At 52.0% G+C, this 26,022-nt stretch overlaps 1 protein-coding gene and 1 long non-coding RNA gene across 2 annotated transcripts; one reads left to right on the forward strand and one right to left on the reverse strand.

The window, feature by feature from the left end:
- Positions 1-16,414: 16,414 nt before the first annotated feature.
- Positions 16,415-21,348, reverse strand: LOC122481254. Its single transcript, XR_006296798.1, has 2 exons — positions 18,209-21,348; positions 16,415-16,863 (listed from the first exon to the last, which is right to left on the reverse strand). It is a non-coding gene; the product is annotated as an uncharacterized LOC122481254 (long non-coding RNA).
- Positions 21,349-23,204: 1,856 nt separating this feature from the next.
- Positions 23,205-25,458, forward strand: TMEM185B (transmembrane protein 185B). Its single transcript, XM_043576569.1, has one exon. The coding sequence runs from the start codon at positions 23,676-23,678 to the stop codon at positions 24,726-24,728; it is 1,053 nt and encodes a 350-aa protein (XP_043432504.1). The 5' UTR covers positions 23,205-23,675; the 3' UTR covers positions 24,729-25,458.
- The last annotated feature ends 564 nt before the right edge of the window (positions 25,459-26,022 follow it).

Below are 26,022 nucleotides of genomic sequence, written 5' to 3' on the forward strand. Positions count from 1 at the left end.
AAACAAACCTTTGTGGTCTGAGGGCACTAGGATTTGGAAGTTGTTTGTTTACTGCCGCATAGCCTAGCCTGCTCTGACAGATACAAGGCCCTCAGGTGTGCTCAGCTGGGGACACTGTGGTGAACAGCTCAGAGGACAGGTAATAAGCCAGTAGACAAACAACTCAGTAATTACAAATTGTGTCATTACAAGTTCCTTGAGACTGGGTAGCAAAAAAAGGTCTCTATTAGGAGGTGACATTTAAACTATGCCCTGAAGGATGGAAAGGAATCAATCTCGGAAAAGGTTGGCAGTTGGAGGAAGGGGAGGGGAATATCTCGGGCAGAAGAACAAGCATGAGCAAATTCCTAAGGCCGAAAGAAACCGGGTCCTCTTTGGAACAGACAGGAGGCCCCGGTGGAGCGCCATAAGCAGAGAGAAGTGAGACGGAGCAAGGGTAGAGAGGGAGGCAGGAGCCAGATTAGGTGGCAGCTTCTAGGTTATGATAAGAAGATGGGAATTTAATCCAAGTGTGACGGGGAGCTACTGAGGGGGTTCAAGCCAGGAGGGTGACATGTTTGATTCAGGTTTTAAAAAGACCTGTAGTGTGGAAAATGGGCTGCAAGGGACAGATGTGGGAATGCAGGTTAGGAGGCTGTCCCAGGAGTCCAAGCAAAGTGGGGTTCCACAGGAGCAGAGGCTAGAAGGCTGATCTTGTCCTCAGATAACAGGAGACGTGGGGCAATTGCAGGGGGAGGGGAACAAGAGGGCTGACGACTAAACCAGGGGTTCCTCCTGCCAAATCCCAGACGAAGCAGGGGCAGGGTTGAAAGTCAGGGGCCCCCAGAGGTGCTCTGACCCCAGGGAGATCGTGCTCAAAAGCCAGGCAGGAAGAGATGTGGAACAGACAGCAGACCAATTTCCTAGCATGTCAGCTAGCATCAGACACTTGTTCTCGTGAGCCTCCAGTATTATCTAAACAGATGGTGTTGCTGTCTGACAAGCCCTAACATCACTGTGGACCCTTGGTACTTGTTGTCTACCTGGGCTAGAAAACAAAGGGTGCCACTAATCTATAGATGGAAAAACAAAAACCACTCTTGCCTCCTGATGGTCATGGAAAGAATCTTACTGTAAATGGCAAAAATAGATGGAGATTATCTTTAGCACTTGGGTCATCTTCCTATTCTGTGCTTCTCTACCCCTCTGTGCCCGTGTGTTTTCTCCCCACCTCCTGTGACCTCATCCTGTTCTCAGGACCAGGTCTCACAGTCTCCGTCACATGTAGGTCTAAATGACTAATGACAGCTCAATGGATACCCACCCCTTCCTAAGCATTTGGGTCATGCAGTCGATCAAAACCTGAAGTCCTAGGCCAGGGGAAGGATTCAGGGGAGGACTGGAGATCTTTAATTCAGAACTACTAGAATGGAGTGATTTATCCCTCCTCAGAAAAAGGGTCAGACTCCCGAGTCCTCGCTCAAGGTGCCAGATAAGGGTAACACACGATTAGAATCCTCTCCAAAGCCTGGGTACCGTCCATCCCCAAGCCTTCCTCTCTTTGTAGCTGTTTGCTAAAAGCTACAGAAAAGCCCCTAGCATTTACTTATTCCCAAACAAATTCAAAATGTTGACTTTGTTGCTCAATCTAGGTATTGCCACTATAAAAGATTTACTAGGGGTTTAAAAACCACTCTTTGCTATGCGTCTTACTGAGAGCCTCTCTTTCCTCATTACTATCTTTCTATGTGGTCGCTGCAGCCCCAGCCAGTCAGCAGGAGCTAACCAGCTGTTCCTGGGAATTGTTCTGCTGGAAAGGCAGAGGCCTCAGCAATTAACTAGAAGTTGAGCTTTCCTCTTCCAAAAGAAATTAATCTACTTGGGAAATGCGTTAGAAAAAAAAAGAGTGACTTGTTTCTAAGTTATTGAATTAGCTAGATTTATCTTTCTGCCATCATAGCTTACAGAGAGTTATCTCCAGAAAGGAAGTCAAATCTGTCTTGTCATTAAAGACTAAGTCTTCATCATTCTTGCTAATCTCCATGACATGCCAGCTCATGTTCTCCCGGCTCCCATCTTCGTGGAGACACGCGCTCCCTGCTCCAGAACACCTGCATGGTGAACATCCACCTTAGATCAGGTGCTGACCTCCAGGCAACCAGATAAAAGCCCCTGCAGGGGGAAGGGCACACGCGAAGCCTCATTGCACAATCTGTGTGGGTGACAAGCCCAGTCCTGGCACTCAGGGCCATAAATTGCGGGAAGCAATCTACTCTCTGGGTAGTTGTGTAGACCCGGCCACAGCAGCTCCGTGGGAAGGGCCAGCTGGTTGGAATTCTGCTCTCTGTCCCTCGGGACCCACTCCTGCCTGCCCTCTCCTCCCACAGGGAGGAGGAGAGGCCCAGAGCTCAGAAGGGTCTCTCCACAGAGACCAAGGTCCACCCTCCTCTGAGGAGTTCAGGCTGGCACCGTGCCAGGTCCTGTGCCCCACACTTTATAACTTCATCATGGCATCCTTCATGAGGGAGTCTCAGAGGGAGCTGTGATTTCCTATTTACAGATAGGTCAGTGAGGTTGATAGGCAGATGAGGCCTCAAATCAACTGTGCCTGACAACAAAATCCATACTCTTTATCACAGTCTCTACCGCCTTCCCAGCAACAATTGCAAACTGTGTGACCCTGGACAAGATACCTCCCCTCTCTGCCCTCGGTTTTCTCTGTACAGTGACAGTCTCAGGTCTACACCGAGCACCCACAATGGGCAGGAGCTGTGCCAGGCACCAGCTGTCTGGGACCTCTAGGGTCCGTGCTCTAACGCCTCCTGAGTGGGCACCCGGATAAGGAAGAGGCCTTTGACAGAACCAGCTCAGCTCCTAACTGTGGAAGTCCCACAGAACTCCTGGCCCCCCGCAGTGTTCCTACCCCCATTTTACCACAGCCTGAAGCCACCTCCAGGAACTTCCCTGGAGGAGTGGCTGGTATGTAAAAGCAAGGCTAAAAAATATCTCCCTAGATCACTTGATGCTTAAACATAGGAGATCGGGACCTTCAGTTAACCAGAAATTGTAGCTGATGGCTATTGTCAGCCACTCACATTTAAATAGAATTCTTTTAATCCTTCCTGGTTCTGAGGTATTATACATCAAAATGCCTGCTATGGTGGCCCATAGTAAGCCTCAACAAATACTTGTTATGGATGGATGGATGGATGGATGGATGATGGATGGATGGATAATGGATAGATGGATGAGTGGATGGATGGATGGATGGATGGATGAGTGGATGGATGGATGGTGAGTAGATGGGTGGATGGATGGATGAGTGGATGGATGGGTGGATGGATGGATGGTGAGTAGATGGGTGGATGGATGGATGAGTGGATGGATGGAGGGATGATGGATGGATGGTGGATGGATAATGGATAGATGGATGAGTGGATGGATGGATGGATGGATGGATGGATGATGGATGGATAATGGATAGATGGATGAGTGGATGGATGGATGGATGGATGATGGATGGATAATGGATAGATGGATGAGTGGATGGATGGATGCATGGTGAGTATATGGGTGGATGGATGGATGAGTGGATGGATGGATGGATGGATGGAGGGATGATGGATGGATGGGTGGATGGATGGATGGATGGTGGATGGATGGATGGATGGTGGATGGATGGATGGATGGATGAGTGGATGGATGGATGGATGGATGGATGGATGATGGATGGATAATGGATAGATGGATGAGTGGATGGATGGATGCATGGTGAGTATATGGGTGGATGGATGGATGAGTGGATGGATGGATGGATGGATGGAGGGATGATGGATGGATGGGTGGATGGATGGATGGATGGTGGATGGATGGATGGATGGTGGATGGATGGATGGATGGATGAGTGGATGGATGGATGGATGGATGAGTGGATGGATGGATGGTGAGTAGATGGGTGGATGGATGGATGAGTGGATGGATGGATGGATGGATGGATGGTGGATGGATGGATGGATGAATGAGGGAACAGCTGGAGAAAGTTTGATTGGGAGACTCAAGGAAAAGGGCATGCTATTCATGAGTTGGGGTGCCCTGGTAAGGTAGGCATGAGATGGCAGGAGACGGAATTTGGCAGCCAGAGGGCTGTCTGAGGGTCTGGAGGATATAGGCAGGAGATGGGGAAGGCACACACAGAAAACAGTAGGCAAATCTAGAACACAGACCCCAACACGTTGACAGTGTAGTCTCCCACCGTGGGCTCTGCATGGCACACAGAGCAGTGTCAGGCACACAACAGGTGTTATCACACTTGGTAATTAGGGCCCCTGCTGTCTGCCTGGTCAGCTCACACTGGGTAGTGTCTGGACAGAGTCTGCCTCGTGGGTCTCAGCAGAGCTGTGACAAGCTGGGTCTGGTACTCAGGCCTTTGGCAGGCCTTTGTCTCAGGCCTTTGTCTGAGGTCAGGAGGCCCCTGTCCTGCGACACCCAGAGAGACCATCCTCCCGCCTCTTCTCAGTTAACAAAGCCCCAAGGTTAGGGTGGCCACATCAAGTATAGATGCAATACGGGGGACATATTTACACTACAAATTACTGATTGTTGACCTGCAATTCAAATTTAACTGGACATCCTGCATTTTTACTTGCAAAACCTGACAACCTAGCCCAAGCCCAGGGATCTCTGGGTGGGCAAATCTCAGTGGCCCCACCCACTAACATGGTCAAAGCCCACAGGTGCTGTGCTTGTCAAGAGGGGAGGAACTGAGTCCCGGACAGAGGGACTCCCCCCAAGGCATATAACATCTCCCCAGTGGGGACAGTTGAGGGACTTGAATGAAATGGTGTGTGGCAGGCCTAAGCCACAGGGAGGAGGGGGGGGTTGCCCCTTCGGGTCCAGTTCTTTCCCCATTGCTTCCTGCAGCCTTCCTCCTAAGGAAGCCCCCCTCCCCTTTCCCCTCCTCCCCCCCCCCCCCTGCAACCTGTACCCATTCATTCTCTCAGCATATAATGACTGGGAACCTCTTAGGGACCAGGGTAACAGTAGCAGATCAGGCATGACCTCTAGCCTTACCCAACCTCACTTCATCTTCTAAGAAGCCTCCTTGATGACTCAGGCCTCGCTGATCTGTCCATATAGTTTCACAACCAATTACATGGCTCCTTCTGTTCTGCTGTCTGAGGAGTGTGAGGGTGGGTTCCCAACAGAAATCCTAAGACCCCAGCAGACAGAGTGCCCAATGCTATAGTATGACACAGCTCTTGCCCAGAATGTAAGAATGATTTGAGTCCTGGCCTGTCACTTCCCAGCTGGGGGCCTTGGGCAAGACTTGTCATGCCCTTGGGGCACCTGGGTAACTCAGTTGGTTAAGCGTCTGACTTCAGCTCAGGTCATGATCTTGTGGTTTGTGGATTCGAGCCCCGCGTCAGGCTCTGTGCTGACAGTCAGAGCCTAGAGCCTGCTTTGGATTCGGGGTTTCCTTCTCTCTCTGCCCCTCCCCTGCTCACACTGTCACTCTCTCTCTCAAAAATAAATAAATGTTAAAAAAAAAAAAGACCTATCATGCCTTTAAGACTTAGTTTCCTTGTTTGCAAGGAGAGAGCTGTTCCATGGAGGTTGGTTGGGGGTTAAATAATACAAAGCAAAGTGCTTGGTGCCTATATTCCCTGTAGGAGCCCCTTGGTTTCCTTTACTTCATTTTGCTTTGAGTTAACTTCTTACATTATCTTTAATTATGGTAAATACACATAATATAAAATTCACCATCTCAACCATTTTTTAAAGGGTACAGTCCAATGGCACTAAGCACATTCATACTGTTGTGCAAACACCATCCGTCTCCAGAACGAAAGAACATCCTGCAAAACTGAAACCCTGCTCTCATTAAACACAAGCTCCCCCTTCCCCGTTCCCACAAACCCTGGCAGCTGCCTTCTTTCTGTCTCTATGAATGTGACTACTCTAAGTACCTCCTATAAGCGGAATCATACAGTATTTGCTTTTTGGCAACTGGCTCATTTCAGTGTCGCATAACGTCCTCAAGGCTCACCCATATTGTGGCGGGTGTCAGAATTTCCTTCCTTTTGAAGGCTGAATAATACTCCATTGTGTGTGCACCACACTTTGTGTATTCACTCGGGTGGACCCTTGGGTTGCTTCCAACTTTTGGCTTTTGAGAACAATGCTGCTGTGAACATGGGTGTGCAAATATCTCTTCGAGCGCCTGCTTTTCTATTCTTTTTCTGGGATTTCTGGATCATGTGGCAGGTCTATTTTTAATTCCTTGGGGAACCGCCATTCCATTTACATTCCCACCCGTGGTGCACAAGGGTTTTCAACTTCTCCACATCCTCACCAACACTTATTGTCTGTTTGCTGATAGTAGCCCCCCCCCCCAAACAGGAGTGAAGTAGCCATTTTCTCCATTTGGGGACCCTGCTCTCAGCAGGCACTCACTCCATGGATGCTTGTCTCATGAACTGGATTCTGCCCTGAGCTTTCTCCACTGGTCCTTTGCCTCCCTAGGACCAAACAGGGGCTGTTTCTCTCCCTGTGGGGGACCCTGTGGCTCTGGGGGATTATGCACAGCTAGAGCCACCTCCGTCTACCTCCTTGGGCAGGCTCGGGGAGTATGGAGAGGGGGCAAGCACATGATGCAGGGTTTTCTCTCACCATGGGTCATCACGGCCCTGGTGGCTTTGTCTGCTGGTGCAGCACAGCGACGTGCCCTGTCAGCTCTGATGGGGCCAAGGACAAACACAGCCCTGTGACTGATGGAGCCTGTGTCCTGCAGCTACTGATTCCTTTCCAGCTTCCAGTACTGACTTTGCTCCTGTTCCCAGTTCCCAGTAGAGAGGCCTTCCCTCCTCCCCTGGAGCCCAGCTCTCACTGCTCTAGCCAGAGACTGAGCGGGTGGTGGCCTGAAATCCCACCATGAGGGCCCCATCTCTAAGTCCCCAACACTCAACACATGGGGCCCGGAAGCCGACCTCTCACTCACTCAGCAGCACACAAAGGAGAAGCCACCCCCAAGGAGGCTGGCATGTGAAGAGGGTAGCTCTGATGGAGAGAAGGCCTGGAATGAGCTAGAACAAGACTGGGGATGGAGGGCCTGCTGTTCCTCCCTTTGAAGGGGATGCTTTAACATGGCTCTGGACTCAGAGACCTGGCACGGTCCAACACACAGCTCCATCAATACATGCTGTGTGACCTCACACAGGCTCTTTCCCTCTCTGAGTACTTCTAGGTACAGGAGGACAATAACAAATGAATCACAGGGTTGCCCTGTGGCCTTTCAGAGGAATCGGGGTCCTCCTCACTGTACCAGGGGGATCATACCCACCCGACTGCCACCATTTAATGCAGAGTTCCTTCTCTGTCCAGCCTCACGACCTCAGCTGCTGAAATCCCCACACACTTAGACCATCGTTTGGAACAAAACATGAGATTCAGGGATAACGGCCTTCCTTTTTCTGACATGATCTTGCTTGTTCTTAAGGGAAAAAACAGCCCCTCTGTAGCACCGGCTCCACACCACCTTTTGTGTTTGGGCTTCTAGGGAAACAGCAGTCCGATGGTGGTTTCCTTCCAGGAGCCCCTCCCTCCAGAAATTCCCCAACAGCTGCCAAACCCACTGATAAGAAAAGTGAGCAATTTCCAGAAAGAGGCCAGCGCTTTTCAGAGACATGGAACAGAGGCAACGCCTCTCCTGTGACTACCCCGCCCCTGCTCCCCGCATACACAGTCCCGGGTCACCTGGGCCATACTCGCAACAACACAGGGCCTCCTGGAATGCACCAAGGAGACATGGGACAGATCAGCCCTGATGAGGGATGAGACGGTCATCCCCTCCACTGCTTGTCGCTTCTGCCCCTGCCCCCAAGTCCTGGGCATTAAGACTAGAGGGGCCAAGGGGGCACCCGGTGGCTCAGTTGGTTAAGCATCGGACTCTTGGTATCAGCTCAGGTCATGATCTCATGGGTTGTGAGTTCAAGCCCTGCATTGGGCTCTGCGCTGACAGCTTAGAGCCTGCTTGGGAGTCTCTCTCTCCTTCTCTGTCTCTGCCCCTCCCCTGTTCGCATTCTCTCTCTCTCTCTCTCTCTCTCTCTCTCTCACTAAACAAATAAACTAAAAAAAAAAAAAGTGACTGGGGAGCCTGGGTGGCTCAGTCAGTTAAGCGTTCGACTTCAGCTCAGGTCATGATCTCACAGTTGGTGAGTTCAAGCACCGCATAGGGCTCTGTGCTGACAGCTCAAACCTGGGGGCTTACTTCAGATTCTGTTTCTTCCTCTCTCTCTCTCTCTCTGCCCCCTCCTGCTCGCATTCTGTCTTTCTCTGTCTCTCTCAAAAATAAATAAACATTAAAAAAATTTAATAATAATAAATAAATAAGTAAAAAAAATTTTTTTAATTAAAAAGACCCTAAGGGTCCGGGGTGGGGAGGTGTATTGGACACCCGCTATATACCTGGAACTCAGAGAGACAGAGATTCTGGCATTCGGTAAGCGTCCATTTAGCCATTATTTATTGACCGCAAACCACCTGCCAAGCATCGTGCTGGGCATTAGGGCACGAGAGTGAGCACACCAGACCCTCCAGGATGCAGGGCTGGGAGCCAGAAGGAGGGGGAGGCCGTCTTTGCCCGCCGTCCCGCCCCGCCCTCCAAGCCCCACCCCCATGTCCCTGGTGTGCAAAGCGTCTGTACACTGCGCACCCTGAAGCCCCCTCAACTGCGGGAGCAGAGAAGACCACGGGAACCCCAACAGAAGAGCAAAGTCCGCGAGGGGGAACCCGCCCCGCCAAAGACAAACAAGGTGCCCCGTGCAGCTCGTGATCATAGCCAGGAGCACAAGGAAGTGGGAGCGCACAGGGAAACGAAAGCTGGGCGCCCTAAGGAAAGACCCATCCATCTTCCTTACTCAAGGCCGAGGTCAAGACAACTCGAGAGAGAGAATCCAAATATTCCGCCTTTTATCCCAGGAAGGGCGACGACAACGTGAGGCTGCGGGTGGCAGGGAGGCCTGGACCAGGGTCTCTGACTACAACTGAGTCAGGGCCTCCCGCATGTACCCTCCCCTGGGGTCAACAGCCTCTCTCCCCCTCCCGCCCTCCCCTCCCCACCTGCCTCCTCTCCCAAACCCGCTCCACACCTCACTGTCATCAGGAAGGGCATTGTCCCTCAACACCTTCAGTGACTTCCCGGCCTCTGCCTCCTATAAAGTCTAGGCTGTCAGCTACAAAAGCCAGCCTGCCACAGCCTCCGTGGCCTCCTTGCTGCTCCCCAGACAGCACGGAGCACTCCAGGTATCCCCCACTCATTCCTACTCCTCCTCCTTCTCCCCTGCTGCTCTCCATGGTCTCTGGTCCACCTCCAAACTCAACCAAGCAGGGGGCTTCCCTTGCTACCCCACGCCTCTCTGTCTGTATCCTGGGGCCTGGCATAGAGCAGGAAAAGACTGAGGCATTTACTGAGTACCCCTGTGAGCTGGTCACTGTCATGAAGGCCATCTCAAATAATGTTCACAACAAATCCGTGACATGGTAGTGTCCCAATTTACAGCTAAGGAAACTGAGGCCTCAGAAGAAGAGAGGATTTCAGAGTGAAGAGTCACCACAGTAGAGTGAAGTAGGCAGCCAGCTGTGTCCAGAGCAAGGTGGAGCTTGAGTTGGGCTTGAAAAATGAAGAGAATTCTAGCAAACCCAAAGGAGAGGGGTCAGAGATGGCATTCAAGGCAGGGGGTACTGAGAGAAACAAAGGCCCGGAGGTGGGGAAGCCCAAGAAGTGACTTGGCAAAGATAAATATGACTGTTGAATGGAGGAACCGGGGATGTATGCAGAAAACTCTGTCGGGAGCAGAAAGCCTGGACTGATGAGGAGAACACCTGCTGGGCCTGGAAACAGGGAAGCTTCTGAGCGTGCGTCGGCCGTGTTTGTGAGAAGGGAAACCCTAGTGACAACTTCCACGTACAAAGCTCTTCCTAGGAGGTTGAGGGGCCAGCGTGAGAGACCCTTGAAACTCAGCCTGCAGAGATGGCTCTGGGAGGCAGAGATGGCTCTGTCCTCACCTTCCGTGACTCCCTTCTCCTCCTCCCAAGGGCCCTCCTCCCCTGCTGGGCGACCCTTAGCTCAACTTCCCTCAGCCCTTGCTCTGGTCGCTGGGGACTGGGGTCAGTGTTCCTTAGGGAAGTGAGTGTGTGTGTGTGTGTGTGTGTGTGTGTGTGTGTTCTGTGTGCACCCATGCACACACGTGCTCATGCCCTGGGAAACCAACGGGTTTGCCTCTTTCTCTGAGACCCACCTGAGACCTGCACACAGCTCTGGCTCCCAATAAGCTGACTGGCTGCAGCAAAAGCACCCAGAGCACCACCAGGCAGCATGGGGGAGCACATGCCCCTGTTGAATCTGGGTAACGACACAGAAGTCACCAGGGAAACCAGGACCATTAATTAGCCCAGTGACTGATGCAGGACTTCTGTCTCACATGGGTGGCCAACCCCACTCAAAGGAAAACAACTCCTAATAGGCAGAAGAAGTCCCCAGATGGTTACAGTTCGTGCTCACTGCCTTTTCTCCAGAATGATCACAGTGGAAATATGCTTTGTGCCCCAGCCTCCGTGGTTCCAAATCAGCCCTGGGGATCCCGTGTATCCCAGACTCTTTGTCTGTAATGAGGCCTCTGCCCCCCAAGGCTCTTCCAGGTGCTTGGCTCTGACCCTGCCTGACACCGCAGCCCTTGAGTGGACCACGTGAGGCGGCATCCTTAGAACTGCCTGTGGGCTCAATGGGGGCTGTTGCTTGGTGTGCAGGAAAAGGGGGTCTGGAGGAACTTGTGGGGACACAGCTGCCCGAGGAAACCCTCACCCTGGATACTCCCCCACTGCACTCAGAAGGGAGGACGTGGCTCAGCGGGGCAAGAAGCCTCGCGGGGGGTCCTGTCCTACTTGGCGGCAGCCCTCCCGGAACTACAGCTACAGCACACAACCTGGCTCTTCTGTCTTAAGTGATTGAAGACCTGGCCAAACCACCGGTCAGACAGATTTCCCCCCAAGCCCCACATTAATTGGTTTTTGGATTCCACAACCCACACTGCCGAGCCGGAGCTCCTGGGTGTCCCACAAGGGCTTAGATGTGGAGGCCATGACCCTGAAGCCTAAAGCCGGCAGACACCTGGGCTGTGCCCGCCTGTGGAGCAAGCCTGGAAAAGCAGCTCTGGGGGCTGTGCCCAAGGTGCCCGGGCTGGCGGGCTTCCAAGCTCAGGGAGGCCCTGCGGGACAGGCGCTGGGCCAGCCACCCCGGTGGCCACTAATGAGCGGATGTGTTCTGGGTTGTCTCCCCTGGTGGGGCGGGGGACAGCTGCACCTGGGCTGAGAGAGCCTGAAGCTGCCTGCCTTGCCCTCCTCCTGGGATGACCCAGCTCGGCCTGGGCTCAGCAGCAACCTGTTCTTTCAGCCCCAGCCTGGCAGAACCAGGCAAAGGCGGGCAAAGCTGTCTGCTGCCCTTCCTTCTCCCTCCCTCCCTCTCTCTCTCTAATATTCCTTGGGAGAAAGGAGGTGTCTGGGATTTTAGTTATTCCTACACCATGCTTGGAACATAGTATGTGCTCAATAAAAACTACTCTCTCCTCCGTCGGCGATGAGAGGCCACGTACTGAGGGTTCAGAGCTGGACTCTGGAGTCAGACCACCTGTGCACTCTAGCTCTGCCTCTTTCTAGCTATCTGAGCTTGAGCAAATCACTACCCATTGCAAGCATGAGGGGTTTCGTGTGCACAAAGATGTACAGACAGCCTGCAACAGAGCCTGGCCCATAGTGTGTGCATATAAGCGTTTGATATTGTTTATCTTACGAGAAGAATCCAGATGTGTCCAAATGAGGGACTGAAATAAAAGCTCGAATCCAGTCTTAGGGGGGTAAGGACATGGGCCCCTTGGGTCCCTACCCTGACCAATGCCTCTGCTCTCTCATATGCCATCTAGAGATGGGGTCCAGGCCATAGACAAGCCATGTGTTAGCCCCACTACCGCTCCCCCTTGTGGACCGTGCAGGGAGTGCCTATCTCACGCAACGGGGGCTGGTTTTCAGCACAGACCACGTTTCAAGTAAATGTTCCCACCAAAGAGACAATAAAATCATCTCCCCTTCTCCAAAGCTACACACAAAACGCTGATTTTGACGGATGTTAGAATACAGCTTCCGGAAGAGCTCCTTCGAATCCAACAGAAAAGGGATCAGGTTGGTGAGGAAGCATTGCAGCTGACAGCCAGCATTCCCCAGAATGCTGTCAAAGGGAATCAGTGGGTAAAGACTGAAGATAGCAAGACTACTATAAAAATAACCACCTTTCTAAACAGGAGGGTGGCTGATCGTCACGGAAGGCTTCCCGCTCACCAGTACTGATCTGGCACAGGCCAGCCTGCAGCCAGCCGACCCCACAGCAGCCCTCCAGGGTGGGCTCCATCAACACCCCCTTTTACAGGAAAAGATGGGTGCAATGACTGAGCTGTTTGTCCAAGATCTTATATCAGGGAAGCCATAAAGGTGGGATCCAGGGCTGCCTTGCACAAAACCCAGGCTTTAGATCACAACCTTGTGCAGCACACAGAGGCGGGAATCTATACCCAAGGGCGCTGGGCGGGCGGACAGAATGCAGGACAGGAAAACCCGGGCCACGCAACAGTGTACCAAGGAAGAAGAAAGTATACGCTGGAAGAAGAAAAGCCTGAGGCTATGCCCTTTGCCAGTTCTGCTGGGGCATTTGCTTCCAGGGGAAGGAAATGAAGCCTGAGGCCACCACTTACCATGTGTGCTTAGAAGTTAGACTTGAGGGGCCCCTGGGTGGCTCAATGAGTTGGGCATCCAACTCTTGATTTCTGCTCTCATCATGATCTCATGATCATGAGATCAAGCCCCATGTTGGGCTCCATGCTGAGCGCGGAGCCTGCTTGGGATTCTCTCTCTCCTTCTCCCCCTGCCTCTCTCTCCCACTCTCTCTCTCTAAAATAAAAAAAAATTAAAAAGAAATTAAAAAGAAAAAAGATGACAGACTTGAGGTATGTCTACAGGGAACCAGACCCACCCGGGATCTAATGCCCTTGTTCTCTCCCCAATATCCCCTTCAGTCCCCATGTTCAGGTGGGAGATGAAGGAAAGAAACAAACTGATAATTACATCCAGATTTCTATGCTGCAAGAACAGGGACCTGGGTTCAAATCCCGTGCCCTTGGTCTCCACTGGCCTGAGTCTCCTCCCTGTAATATGGGCAACCTGTCCACCCATATACCTTGCCACATAAACAGTAGCTCTTTTATCATACCCTTATCGACATTATTCTATTTATCAGTGAAAATCATTCTCTTGCCTCCTCCTTTGGAAGGCCCTTTTTGCCGGAAAGGGAAAATTGGACCCTCTATATACCTCTAAATGTGTTCTCGGTTTTTTATCAATTAAAAAAAATCCTAGAAGTTCTTTGTATCTCTGCTCCCCACACACCCCACCCCACCCCCCAAATAATTTATGACAATCCCTTTTGGCTTTTGCTGATACATCTGCTGCTGTGGTACTAATAGTCTGAAACCTTTTTTACCTAGTTTTTTTAATCACTCACTTAGAAACTGTAAAGTAAAACCTCTTTCTTCAAGCCCCCCTCAACCCCAGCTCCGTAAAAGCACTCAGAGTCCAACAAATTACCTGCCTTCATGGGGGAAATCTGTTAATGCTGGATTTGCAGTAAGAATTCACTACGTGAACAGTAACTCACCACCTCAAAGGCTCCCTAGATAAAGCCGGGAAGTTTATAGCCGTTTTGGGCAATTTGGAAAGAACCTCAGTGATGGTAAATAATTTTTATGTTCTTGCAGGAGGACAATCTAAGACCAGCAGGAACTGTGCAGAATTTCATTTTCTTTCTTGGGTAGGGAGCTGCCGCTCCATCAGAAGAAAAGGTTGCTGGTCTAGCTTTTCCTCTGTAATGTATCTCCAGCCTCAGAGATGTATTTCCCCTTTATATGCAGCTGATATGTGGCAAGAAAGCATCCCAGGCCTCAGAGGTTAGCTGTTTCCTCCCCTTGCAGATGATGTTCAGAGCAAGGCACCGGAAAGTGCTCAAGATTTATTTTTGTTCAATGTTTATTTAGTTTAGAGAGAGGGAGGGATGGGGCGGGGGGGGGGGGTTGGGGACAGGCAGAGAGAGAGGGAGACAGAGGATCCAAAGCGGGTTCTCTGTTAACAGCAGCGAGCTCAATGCGGGGCTCAAACTCATGAACCCTGAGATCATGACCTGAGTCAAAGTTGGATGCTCGTCTGACTAGGCCACCCAGGCGCCCCTCAAGATTTATTTCCACACTCAGTGGTCCTGAATCGTGGTTTTGTGGAGTGAGCCGCACCAGAGGAACTGCCCTATCTCTGAGGACAGCAGATGAGCTCGGGGCCAGACAGAAGACCCCCACGGCGGCACAGGGCATTTGACGCGAATAGAAACCCAGACTCTAACGGCTGAAAAGGCTTTTCAGGGGGCACCTGGCTGATAGTTCTGAGACCTAGCTGCACCCTGGAATTATCTGGGGAGCTTTTAAATTTTTTTTTTTGAACGTTTATTTATTTTTGGGACAGAGAGAGACAGAGCATGAACGGGGGAGGGGCAGAGAGAGAGGGAGGCACAGAATCGGAAACAGGCTCCAGGCTCTGAGCCATCAGCCCAGAGCCTGACGCGGGGCTCGAACTCACGGACCACGAGATCGTGACCTGGCTGAAGTCGGACGCTCAACCGACTGCGCCACCCAGGCGCCCCCTGGGGAGCTTTTAAACAATTTGGTTCCGGGGCCCACCCTCAAGGACTCTGATTTGGTGGGTCTGGGTGGAGGCCTGGGGACCTGCCTGCATTTCCCCAGCACTGCTGCATTTGGAGACCCCTGACCCACCAGCCCCCTTAATCTATAAAGCAGAACTGGGCCCAGGGTGAAGTGACTCAGGTGCCAGTCACCTGGGTTGTTTATTTGAATTCTATAAGTTCGCCCTTATTTTTTATTTATTTTTTTAAGTTTTATCTATTTAAGTAATCTCCACACCCAACGTCAGGCTTGAACTCATCACCCTGAGATCAAGAGTCGCAGGCTTCTCTGACTGAGCCAGCCAGGCACCCCAGTTCCCCTTTAGTTATACCCTGCCTGACTCTAAGATCTGAGGGTGGCCCCATGCTCTGTCAAGCATCCTTCTCTCCGGCAGCAACATGAGGGTGGGGAGGCTGGGGGGAGACGGCAGGGGACAGTGCCCACAGGCCGATCATTTACAAAACGTACCAGGCCCCGTATCTCTACCATCTCACCTCCGTCCTGTGAAGCAGGTGTTATTATCCCCACTTTGCACATGAGAAAACCTAGTCTCAGGGAGGCTGAGTCATTGGGCCTCACACACAGCGGGTTAAAAGACAGAGGTGGGGTTTGAATCCAGGTGGTCTTTCTCTGGCTTACGCTGAAACATAGTGTGGGCCGCCTCCGTGTTGGTCCAGTTTAGAGTTCTGTTACAGCCAATAGTACAGCCTTCTCCCCAGATCACCTAGCTGACCCCCAACCTTCACCCTACAGCTTATATCCACTGCTTCTTCTAGTTTCTGGCTAACTCTCAATCGCTTTCAGCCCAGTGACCTCTGGTTCCCTCTGGCTCTTTCAGGGTTGTTCAGTGTTCCATGTTTGTGCCCTTTGTATAGAAGAGTAATCGGTCCTTGGGGACAGGGGCCGCAGGGCCTAGCACATGCCAGGACCTAGCAGTCGCCGAGAGAGGAGCAGGTGGTTGGTGTATGGGTGGGCCCAGGCTCTCTGAGTGACATCTTTCCATGAAGGTGTCTGCCCCACCCACAAATTGATGACTTCTCCTGTGGCAGCAATGGTCTGGGAGAGCGAGGAACAGAAGGAAGCTGGTGCGGAGCCCAACAAGGGGTAAGATGAGGCCAGAGAGATAAGATGAGGCCGGTCAACCAGAGCCTTGAAGGGTGTGGTAAAGCATGTGGATTTTTCCCGAGAAACAAGAAGCCACTGAAGGTTTCACGCAGGGAGCACCACACTCCTGTGGTGTCTTGTGTCCCCATGTTGTGCTATCTGTCTCCTGTACTGCTAGACCGACCGCTCCTGCAAGGCGAGAGCCCCACACTGTTCACAGGGTAACTCCAGGGCCTGGCCCTGAATGACATACAGAAGCATGTGTTTGCTACTCTGCACCAGTGAAAGAATGAAAGGCAATCCACAGTGAAATTAGGATTGAAACTTCACAAATGTCCATTCCTGTCCCAGTAAACGCATCTTTCATCCACAGCACACTATCTCCGAATTTACAACAAAACCAGGTCAGAGCAGGACTGAGGATCCCCTTTGTAAAACAAAAATATTTTCTGCTGAGTACATTAATAGCGCAAACGAGACTGGAGAAGAAAGGCTAAATCACACGTGCAAACTGCTTAAAATATTTAAGTGGCACTAATTTAAATGCAAACAATTGATACATGAATTACCCACCATTTGTTCAACAATATCCCATAATTCAGGAAGTTTCCCATCCCTAGCCACACACACACACACACACACACACACACACACACACACGAAGTTAGTTTGAATTAATAATAATTATCCCAGTGCTCAGCTTATCGATTCATAACATTTGGAGGTTACTGTGATCGACCCCAAAGAGACCACTGACCCCACATGGGCACATTCACACTTCAAAACCAGCCCTGGTCTTTAGTTGGCTTTTAATTCTATGCAGTCTATACCCAAGTAAGCTTCTAATTTCAGCCTCTTTACCTCGTTAACATTAGTTCATTCTTTACCCTTCCTGGACCAGCCACGATCCGAAGAAGTGGATTCACACCCCTAACTTGTGACAGCAATGACCCCGTTTCTGCAAAGACAATGCAGACAAAAGGAAAAAAAAAATCAGCCTCCAAATACACTCGGCTTTATGTGTGAGAATATACATTCCTTCCACTTGGCTATTTGACTTCCAGGAATTATCCTAAAGAAATCATCTGAATGAGAAAGCAGCCGTTTGTAGTAGGAAAGCTCACAGAGCTCCTGATCTCGGAAAAGAACAGAAATAATCCCAATCCACAATAAGGAACAGCAAAGGGAAGGGCGAGTGAGCTACGCTGTGATGTAACATTGCAGAGCCATTAAAAAGACGCTCACAACGTGTTTATGGTGGTCTGAGAAATGTTTCTACTGATGGTATTTCATCACACTTAAGACACTACTGATTATAAGAAATGCCACTATTTCATGTATCAGGAAGGAAGAAAAAATACCCAGGATGGGTTACCTAACAAGAGGCATCTAAGTAAAGCTAGGACCCCGAAAGGCTATTCCCTAAATGTAAAGGTGATGAAAAACAGCACTGTTGGGCAGAAGGTATGTCCCAGCCTTGCCCTGGGTGCAGGGAGGGAATAAAATCACCGTTGAGGATACAAAGAAGCCTGTACTCACACAGGTCAGAGTCGGAATTTGCACTACAGACATGGTTTGAAAACACCTCAAGCAAACGCTGAAACTAAATTTACGTTTAATGTAAAGTCTTCTCAAGCTGGCAGTGTCCCCACTGTCAGAAGCAGTAACAACCCACTTTGGAAGAGGGGAATTGCAACAGGCTGACAGTGCCGGTAAAACATCGGTTGTGCGGGGCAAGATCCGCAGATGCTAGCATGTGAAAATAAGCCCGTCTTAGGATTCGTGTTAAGCAAAACGCAGAATGAAATGCACGTGGGCATCGATTGGTCTTTGGAGAGATGGCCAACTGGAAGGAAATAGACTAAAATGTTAACAGGGATTTTTCTGTAGCTTGTAACACTGGAGCTTTTTCTTTTTTTTTTTTTAATTTTTTTTTCAACATTTATTTATTTTTGGGACAGAGAGAGACAGAGCATGAACGGGGGAGGGGCAGAGAGAGAGGGAGGCACAGAATCGGAAACAGGCTCCAGGCTCTGAGCCATCAGCCCAGAGCCTGACGTGGGGCTCGAACTCACGGACCGCGAGATCGTGACCTGGCTGAAGTCAGACGCTTAACCGACTGCGCCACCCAGGCGCCCCGGAGCTTTTTCTTTAAATGACTCACATTTCCCAGATGTTCCTAAAGTAACCATGTGTTTAGTGACCACAGAGGCAACAGAGAAGAAATAAGTCAGGGTGATATAAGCAGGGAGGGGCAACTTTAGGTGGGGTGATCAGGGAGGACACCGTGGAGGAGATGATACCTGCACTGAGATAGGCCAGCGCGGGGGAAGCTGTAGAAACTGCTCACTGCTGCATCCCACTGGGTCACAGAGCAGGCACCTGAAACATTTTGTGAAATGAATACAGGAATTAAGGAATAGCTGCTAAGTCTCGAGGGGTCCCCACCAGAGTGTGGCTCTTCAGTGGGGCCATCCTCATCAGACCGGGCTGATGAACAGGGCCGGGATACAGGGCTTAGCAGAGAATTATGGTCACGGTGTTGGGCCTCAGTTTCCCCCACCAGGGAAATGACGTTAGTGCCCCTGCTGCCACAGCCCCTCGAAGTTAGCTTCAGATGACACAGTGCTTTGAAATATCGAGTGCAGTGCAAGCATGAGGGGCTGGCATGCGCCGGGAGGTCCTCGTGAGAGCCCAGAGACAGCTCCTTGCAAGCCCGACACCCAGTGGCCTTAGATAAGCTGCTTTGTCTCACAGGGCTGGCCTCGCTCTGCACTCAGCAAGGGAAAAAGATGCCACATCAGCCCCGACCTTCCCGCCTGCCTGTGCTTTTCCCAGATACATTTACTAAGTGCAGGCCTGTGCTGGCCGCTGCAGATCCCGAGATGAAAGACGAGGCCCTGCCCTTGGGAGAGTCACGGTGCACCTGGGGCAGCCAGATGAGCAGAGGGTCACGATCCCCTGGTGTTTGACCGCACAGCGGGGAAAACAGGCCAAAGCGGGGTCACTCCACCTGCTGCCAAGGCAGAAACAATGGCCAGCAGTGGGGGGGGGGGGGGGGGGAGGATTGAGCCTGTTCTGGGTTTTTGTACAGTGTTTCATTTTCTCCGCAGGACTTTGCCAGGTTATCACCATTGCAAAGATGGGGGCCAGAGGCTCCATTCGTGGTCAAGGTCGCAGAGCTTGGAGGCCTTGGCCTGAGGGATTCTGGAGTCTGTGTCCCTGGCACATAGCACCCTGAGGAGGTGGGGCGGGGGGGGGGGAGGGAAGGGTGGCTGGCAGTGGGAAAGGCAGAGGGAGGGGGGCAGAGGTGAAAGCCTGTTGCATTTAGGGACTGAGTGCCAAGGGGGGATGGTGGGCACTGAGGTGGACACAAACTGGCCAGATGTGCCAGGGCTTTCCTGTGAAAAAGCTGATGTGAACAAATCCACAAATAGGTCTGAAAGTGAAATGTCCCCAGGCTGTCATTCCCCTGCCCTAAGCTACCCACTCAGAGGACATTCAGCAAAGGGCCAGGGGACCACAGCCCAATCCTGACTCCCTCGTGGGTGCCAGCTGCTCAGGGGAACTGGCCCAGTCTGACAGGGAGCACGCCCAGGTGTCTCCAAGGGCAACCTGGGAACCCAGCACTGTCATCCTTGTCTGTGTGAGGAGGGCACTTGGCTAAGTGCTCCCTGTGGAAACCCCGGCTCTCCCAGAGCAGTGGCCCTCGTGGAGCTCCGAGGAGGAAGAGCCACACTGGGCCTGATTGCTGGGACTGAGCAGAACTAAAGATGCCCCCGGCTGGCTCTGTCAGTAGAACATGTGACTCTTGATCTCAGGGTCATGAGTTCAAGCCCTACATTGGGCATGGGGCCTATTTTTTTAAAAAATTACAAAAAAAATAAAGATGCCCCAGTATTCCCATGGGTTCTCTGCTCATTCAAATGCTAATCGAGGTGCTGTTGTGAAGGGACTTTGCAGATGGAATGAAGTTTACCAATAGGTTGACCTTAAAATAGAGAGATTATCCTGGATTATCTGGCTGGGTCCAATGTAATCACATGAGCCCTTAAAAACAGAAAAGGGCGGCAGAAGAGAAATGCAGCAGAAGTGTCCGTCGGGGACTGGAAAGCTCGAGAACTCCATCCGCCATCAGTGGCTCTGAGGACGGGGAGGAGGGGAGGGCACAAGCCAGGAAGTGAAGGTGGCTGAGAATGACCCCGGCTGGCAGCTAGCAAGGACACGGGAGTCCCACAACTCCAAGGGAACAAATTCTGCCAACAAGCTTAACGAACTTGGAAATAGATTGACTGCCAGGGCCTCCGGAAGGGAAGCAGCCCTGCCGACACCCGTGAGACCCCAACAGAGACCGGCTGAGCCACCCGAGCCGCCCTGTGCCCAGACCCCTTACAGAAACCGTGAGGCAGTAAGTGGCCATTGTTTTAAGCCGCTAAGTTTGGGGCAATTTGTTGCAGCAGCCTTGGAAACTAATGACTCCTACGTGAGCTGAGGACAGACCACCCAGGCCCAGCAGTGGACGGCACAGGGCCTGGGGTGCTGGCAGTGAGGGCGGGCTCCAGATGCTGGCTCCACACTGCTCAGAGGAGACGGGGGAAGGGAACCACTGGGTCTGGGCAGGAGTGTTCCAGCCAAAGTGTTCACTCACACACTCGACCAGCACTTCTCAAGCACGTGCTAGGACACAAGCACTGGCAGGGTGTCTGCAGCTCAAATCTCATGAGGAGAGCCAGGGCCAGACTCAAGCCAGTGAAATGAGTCCTGTGAGAGGACCAAATTCCCTGAGGCCATGGGAGGTCAGAGAAGGGTCACCAGTCCCCTAGAGATCTGGGTTTCCCAAGGCCTGAAGCCATCCTGGATCTTGGTGGTCCAGGAGGGAAAGAGGTCAGGTAAGGGCCACTCTGAGAACAGCAAGGCCACAGAATGAAGAGATCATGCGTGGCACATTCTGGAAGGGCAGCAGATTTGGCAGACCACAGGAAAGGGGATGGCCAGCAGGTGGGTCAGGGCAAGCTCAGGAAGGCCTGTAGGTGAAAAAGGGAAGTTGGACTGAGAAGGCTAAGCAGGGGAGAGGCTGTGGGGTGGGGACACATCTCAGGACCCCACTCACCCTGACTCGGGATAGGCAGGCCTGAGCTGGTGGACTAAAGCACCCACATGCCCTCTGTATGTGTACCAGCCTCCCAGGTGGCTAAGTCATCAGCACCTGACACATTAAGACCACAGCAAGGCCCTAAGAGACTGACCACTTCGGGGAAAACAACAAAGGAGGGGTGTTTGGGCACAGATCTGGGAGTCCCGGCCTGTGGGCCCTGGAGAGCCAGCTGAAGGGATGGCAGACAGCAGCCCTCCACCCGCGGCTTTGGCACAAAGCTGGAAGCAGGCTCTGACATCCATCGGGGCAGCAGGGGCACATCGCACCGTGTGACAGGCCACCTCGAAACTCCCTTCCCAGATGGGAACCAGGCGCTTGTCTTACATGAGCTCCAGACGTGGGAAAACCCACTCCAAACTCCTGTCTTCACCACAAAGCTGGCAGCGGAGGCCCTGAGGTCCTCTGGCTCCAGGGAGGAGGCTGCGGAGGACTTCTGACGCCTCTGACAGGGACCAGAGGACAGGGCCCTGCCACACCTTGCTCAGGAGCAGCTGGCAAGCCCTCCCCTCCTCAGGCTTTCCATTCTCCAGTGTGGTAATATTCATAGCTCACATGTCTTTAAATGCAAAGTGCTTTCCATGCATTGATTCATCTGATCCTCAGAACAACCCTTCATGTTTTTATTAGTCAATTTCATAGTTGGACGGGTGTTTTGAATTCTAAATTTTTAACCAACAAATCCCTTCTTGAAGGGAAACAGCAAAAGAAAAACCAACATGAAAAACAGATTAGAGCCAACTGTGGACTGGAGAAACGCTAGAGCCCCACTTAAGGAACATCCCCCCCCACCCCAATGACTCCTGAGGGATTCTTTAGAAATAAGGGGTCCTGAAGACACATGTAGAAGGCCTAGCAGGCTTACTTGGTGGGGAGTCCCTCCCCCAGGACCACCTAATGGCCCCCAGCTGAGGGGGGAGCTGGTGAAGTTGAGATCTTTGAGGCCCAGGATTGTCCACATCACACCACACTTGAGCATCCTGTGAATGCTGACCTGGAAAAGCCAGCTCCTGGATCTGGACCATGGCCCCTACCTCTCTCAGGAAGCCCCTCCTTGTTACGCCAGGGAAAGACCTTGCCACCAGACAATTCCTCTGATGACCTTTCCCTCGGAGCCCACTACTGGAGTCAGCATTCCATTCCTGCCGCAGGGGACGCACTGCATGGGACGGGTCGGGGGCTGCAAGGCAGAAAAGATAAGCAACCGGGCTCTGCTGAGCACGGGATGAGTGGAGAAGAGAGGGAGGAGTGCTTTAGGGCCTGCCCGGCTGGCAAGAGAGGGGAGTGCTCCAAATCACAGGGCCGCTGCAACCCGGCTGGCCCTTGGAAACCACTCAACAGCCCAAGGAACTGAGGCTGAGACAGACCGGGGTGAATTGCTCAGGTCTCTCAGCTGGGGGGGAGGGGGGCGTGCAGACCCTAGACTAGAACTCAAATTTCTTGATCTCTGGTCCAGTGCCCTTTTCACAACATGGCTCTGTGAGAATCAGAGTTAGGCAGGCCCAAAGAAGTAAAACTGAGGATTCTGGACTTAAAAGTGGAGAGCGCTGAATCTGAGTTCCATTCTGCTCTGAACCTGCCAGGTGACCTGGGGCGGGAAGCACTTTCTCCTGGGGACTTTGCCTGGGGGCCGTTGGTGGGTCTAACACCCTCCCCAGCATTGGCCCTCCACCTCCGAGGAGAATGGGGAGGTATGAGATCACCACCGCCCCCTAGGCACTGTGCCTCAGCCATTTCACAGGCAGCCTCAGAACTGTCATTGCCCCACCAGGCAGACGGTCCTGGAAGTCATCTATTCCAGGCAAAACCCCACACTCCACCCCACGCGGGGCTCCCTCCTGGGCACAGGGACCAGCCCACCGCCGGCCTCACTGTACGTACACACACACGCGCGCGCGCGCGTTTCCACACATACACGCCCCCCTGTGCATTCACGGTTCCCGGCACCACCTCGCTCACAAACTCCCACAGCCTCCAGGTCACCCGCCTTCGCTCGTGCCCACAACGTGGACCCTCAGCGCCGCCAGGGGCGGACCCTGCCGCGGTGCCCCAGTCCCGGGGCGGGTTGCCAGCGAGGGGAGGACACCAGGCGAGCCCCGCCCACGGCCCCGCCCCCGCCTGGGCCCTGCCCCCGAGCGGGCCGGGAGGATGTGAGCTCACTCCCGCCTCCCCCCTGCGCCGCCAGGAAGCGTCCGCCCGAAGTCTGACAACGGGCTGGCCGAGGAGTCACCGGCGCGTCAGGTTCCGTCTCTCCTGGCGCCATACGCGGTAGCTTTTTTCCGGATGGGTACGGAGTAAAGGCGGGCGGCGGGGCGGAGGCAGCGCCCCACTCCTAGACGCCGCGCCGCCCGCGGCCGAGGGTCGCCGATAGAGCGTGGGCGCGCAGGCGCACGCTCGGCCCCGTCGCGCTTCCGGCCGGGCCACGTGACCGCGCGTGCACGTGTTCCGGCCACTCGGCGCTGGGGTCCGAACCTCCTCCTGGTGCGTCTCCCGGAGGCTGCCAGCCTAGAGCCGCCACAGGCCCGGAGGGGAGGCGGCGGGCCCGGGAAGCGGCGGAGACGCGGCGCCCGCCCAGCCGGGCTGAGCAGCAGGCCCGGTGGGCTGGCGGCGGCTTCGCCATGAACCCTAGGGGCCTGTTCCAGGACTTCAACCCGAGTAAGTTCCTCATCTACGCCTGCCTGCTGCTCTTCTCCGTGCTGCTGCCCCTCCGCCTGGACGGCGTCATCCAGTGGAGCTACTGGGCGGTCTTCGCCCCCATATGGCTGTGGAAGCTCCTGGTCATCGCCGGCGCCTCAGTGGGCGCAGGCGTTTGGGCCCGCAACCCTCGATACCGCACGGAGGGGGAGGCCTGCGTGGAGTTCAAAGCCATGTTGATCGCCGTGGCTATCCACCTGCTGCTGCTCATGTTCGAAGTCCTGGTCTGCGACAGGGTGGAGAGGGGGACCCACTTCTGGCTGCTGGTCTTCATGCCACTTTTTTTCGTATCCCCAGTGTCCGTGGCCGCCTGCGTCTGGGGCTTCCGACACGATAGGTCCCTAGAGCTGGAGATCTTGTGCTCTGTCAACATCCTGCAGTTCATCTTCATCGCCCTAAGGCTGGACAGGATTATCCACTGGCCGTGGCTGGTGGTGTTCGTGCCCCTGTGGATTCTCATGTCGTTCCTCTGTCTAGTCGTCCTCTATTACATCGTCTGGTCCCTCCTGTTCCTTCGATCCTTGGATGTCGTTGCGGAACAGCGAAGGACACACGTGACCATGGCCATCAGCTGGATAACGATTGTCGTGCCCCTGCTCACTTTTGAGGTTCTGCTCGTTCACAGATTGGACGGCCACAATACATTCTCTTACATCTCCATATTTGTCCCCCTTTGGCTTTCATTAATAACTTTAATGGCCACGACGTTTAGGCGGAAGGGAGGCAACCATTGGTGGTTTGGGATTCGCAGAGACTTCTGTCAGTTTCTGCTTGAAATTTTCCCATTTCTAAGAGAATATGGGAACATTTCCTATGATCTACATCATGAAGATAGTGAAGAAGCTGAAGAAACATCAGTCCCAGATGCTCCTAAAATTGCTCCGATGTTTGGAAAGAAGGCCAGGGTAGTTATAACCCAGAGTCCTGGGAAGTATGTTCCCCCGCCTCCCAAGTTAAATATTGATATGCCAGATTAAACTCCTCTTCCAGAGAGCACCCATATGTGGAACAGAAATCATAAACACACACACAATCCACCTTATTTTTGCCTCTTTGTTCATCCATCCCAATCTTAAAACTGAAAATAGGCTCCAAACACCATTATCATCTCATGCGTTGAGATTAATGCCTGTCAGTTACTCATCAGTGTGCACCATAGATAGAGGAGGTGATTTTAATATACGGCTGTGTGTGTGTGTGTGTGTGTGTGTGTGTGTGGTGTGCACATGTGCAAGAGAGTTTGCTTTCCAGGCTGATGCTTTAAAAGCTAGCTTGGAAGCAGGCAGTTGAATAGTAGGTCTTCAAGTGAAATAACTATACAGCTGGGTTGTTTTTTTGTTTGTTTTGGGTTTTTTTTTTATGGTACTATGCCTATCAGATGTATTGTTTGAAAGTATTTTTATACACTGCTAGTCTAAACTTGTATTTCAGATTGTACCTGTTGTGACAAAATCAATAGCAAATGTAAAGAATTCTTTTTCCTGCCACTTGTTTATAAGCCTTCAAGTTGTTATTTTTAGTGTTCCTACTGTTAAAATAGTTTTCCTTTGGGTTTTGCTGATGCTGTTCTTCAACATCATAAAAGGTGAATTTTTCTAATGCAGTGAATTCACGCATATATGAAATTTATATGAATGTTTTAGCAACGTGATATGTTGAATTCTAGTTCTGTGTATTACGACGTATTAAAGTATTTTTTTAAGTTTATATGTGAAGATATACGTCTATTGCAGATGTGCTTAAAGATTGCTTAAAATGTTAATATGTACCCAGTGTAGGAGCTCCTCAAAGTAGTAGGCATGGGATTAAAATCCCATAGGTCTTAATTTTCAGGTATTAGATGACTCAGTCTATAGAGTTTTAAGGTCTCTTTTAGTAGAGGGAGGAGCCACCGTCTTTGGGAACGGGTGTTCCAGTGTGATACTAGGCCATGAAGTAAACCTGAAATTTTCCCAAATGGGTAGTAACATCTCTTTAGGAACAACCAAACTAAGCAACAAGTGATTTGTTCATTGCCAAGAGTCCTAGAATATTATTTGGCTACGATAAAAAGTGTTACTTATCATCAGGATGCTGGAGAGAGTAGCCTTAAACAAAAGACAGCCAAAACCTTCAGGTATTACTTTAAGGTCCAAACTTAACTGATCTGTCAGCAACAGAAAAAGAAGAGCTGAGGTTATTTTTAAAATAAGTGCAGTGTTTCTTGAGGTACTACTAGCGGTAGACCAGGGAACCAGGCAAAAACCAGATTCTGGGAGAATAATGTTCTTA

This window comes from Prionailurus bengalensis, chromosome C1 (assembly GCF_016509475.1).
Source record: "Prionailurus bengalensis isolate Pbe53 chromosome C1, Fcat_Pben_1.1_paternal_pri, whole genome shotgun sequence".
In the NCBI taxonomy this organism is placed as follows: domain Eukaryota; kingdom Metazoa; phylum Chordata; class Mammalia; order Carnivora; family Felidae; genus Prionailurus; species Prionailurus bengalensis.